This window comes from Sitodiplosis mosellana, unplaced genomic scaffold (genome assembly GCF_009176505.1).
Source record: "Sitodiplosis mosellana isolate CC-2019 unplaced genomic scaffold, AAFC_SMos_1.0 Smas_scaffold_6595, whole genome shotgun sequence".
NCBI lineage: Eukaryota > Metazoa > Arthropoda > Insecta > Diptera > Cecidomyiidae > Sitodiplosis > Sitodiplosis mosellana.
Genome location: NW_022601791.1, coordinates 6769 through 8937, shown reverse-complemented (window position 1 = coordinate 8937; position 2169 = coordinate 6769). Strand labels below are relative to the sequence as shown.

Genomic DNA, 2169 nt, shown 5'->3' with positions numbered 1-2169 from the left:
TCTGAACTCTGCCATCCAAAAATCTTCCAATTATATACTGAGCACAGATTCGTAAGTTGATAAGCCTTGGCATAACTTGCTGTCATAATTGAAATTATTCCTTCAATTTGAAACTTGACGACTAAATTTAGTTCCAGAAAATAGATCGACTATGAGTCACCATTTTTTATGCAGCATGCCTTATATTTATTTGTGTACTGATTTCGTTCTCATCGTTCGTTCCTTCGTATAGACATCAGACGTCTCGCAAAATGATCAATGTTGTGCGTGAAAAACTAATACCAACAGGTGAGGGCAATTAGTTTGGTTTTGTACTGTCGAAAATCACAAACACGACGCGTCCATGCAGTCGCCTACTATCTCAAGTAGGCTGTGATCTCATTCGGTGGGACATGGTCCATTCGAAATCCCTTACCAATGTCGACAAGTGGCACCTTTCGTTTAGCTATAGGAAAAATATGCATCTGGTATTTACTTGTTTCATGTTTATTATTCTTGTGTTTTTGTCTCGTGCTATACCACAAAATAATAAACAGTCGATGAAATTTTTTTGGTGGATAATCCGAAGACGCAGTCAGTCGGCCAGTATTCTCGCCGTCTCTTCACCTTCTTAGTAATGTACACTAAAGTTTTACATATACAAATAATCAGAAGAGTAGGTAGGCAAATGTGGAAGAGATGAAAAAGGTGTTTGATATTACCTGCTTTACCTGCTTTGTCTAGTCAATTTCTCTTTGCTAGAACAATGTTTGCGTACTTTTCGTATGCATTTTTTAATCCCTCATTTTTCAAATCTAGGTTTTAGGGCAGAAAATTGGTATAAATAGACCGGCAACGTGTTGCAATTATCATAACTCAAGTGCCTTCGAAAGTGTTCACATCTAAGAGCAACTTCTGCAACGAGAAACATTTATTTTCATAACGAAAAGTTCGAAAAAACCAAATATCAAGACAACATGTACCATCAAACTCAACCAATTTCATACAACGTGCCATCAACCGTTTACACCGTCTCATATGAGGTAAGTTTCGACGAATCATTTAGTCTTTTTTTACAATTAAAATAAATTCAAGCTATATATAAAAATGTTCTTCATTTCAATTTTAGCCAAACAACTGGTTTTCCGATGCACCATCCTATGAGATCGTTCCGGAAACGATGATGGATATTGACGATTCTATTCGTCAATCTGATCAACCGGATCATCAAGCGAAACCCGCTGTTAAGCTTGGCCGCACTGGACGTCCGAAGCGCATACGAACCAACTTCACTAGCGATCAATTGAGTGAATTGGAGAACTTCTTCAAGAATACCCGGTACTTGACACGTTCAGCTCGAATTGAAATGGCCAAAAAGCTGAACTTGAACGAGCGTCAAGTGAAAATCTGGTTCCAAAATCGCCGCATGAAGGATAAGCGAGAAAATATCAAATCAAGCAACTCCAAGGTATCAAATAGCAGACCAATCTCACCATCACAATCGTTGTCATCGGGCCAATCGTCACCATCTTCGCATCGTTCCCATTCACCGCACAGTGACGATTCCGTTAGTCAATTGAGCAATCAAGAAATTCGCAACAACCTGATGCAATACCAGAACTTCCAATATATTACACATGAACCAGTTCATCGCCAGAACTCACCAATTCTGCATCATCCAATTTATGAAACCTACGTGGTTCCAAATGAACTTCCAAACAAGGAAGAGAATCCAACACAGCAGCAAAATTCCGTAACATTTGAAGAATTCGAGTTCGTTAATGAAGACTTCGTGTCCGCATTTCTCACCGAAAATTTAAATAATCAAAATGAATTGGCAAGCGATGAATCCAGCTACTTGTCACTTTATTTAGATGAAGAATTTGAAGCAAATAATTTACTTTGCCTTTAAATTATTTTCATATTATTTTAGCTCATATTCCAAACATAATAATTAGTGTTACATTTTTATCACGTAATCTTTAAGGTCTTTGTTTTTTTGTGAAAAAAATATTATTTTATTAAAATACTTTTCGAAATTACATCTAAATTTTTGATATTATTTCTGCTGAATTTGCGAAGTGCAGTCGCCTTTGCTAAAAAAAATCTTTTCATTGTGTGAAATGAAACTATAAGATAATTTTTTGTCGAAAATTGGGTGGATATAGACCCATAGTAGGTCATTGTATG

General features: G+C 36.6%; 1 protein-coding gene across 1 annotated transcript; it reads left to right on the top strand.

The window, feature by feature from the left end:
• Nucleotides 1-956: 956 nt before the first annotated feature.
• LOC129579820 (transcription factor LBX2-like) lies at nucleotides 957-1891 on the top strand. Its single transcript, XM_055469997.1, has 2 exons — nucleotides 957-1022; nucleotides 1109-1891. The coding sequence occupies exons 1-2, from the start codon at nucleotides 957-959 to the stop codon at nucleotides 1889-1891; spliced, it is 849 nt and encodes a 282-aa protein (XP_055325972.1).
• The last annotated feature ends 278 nt before the right edge of the window (nucleotides 1892-2169 follow it).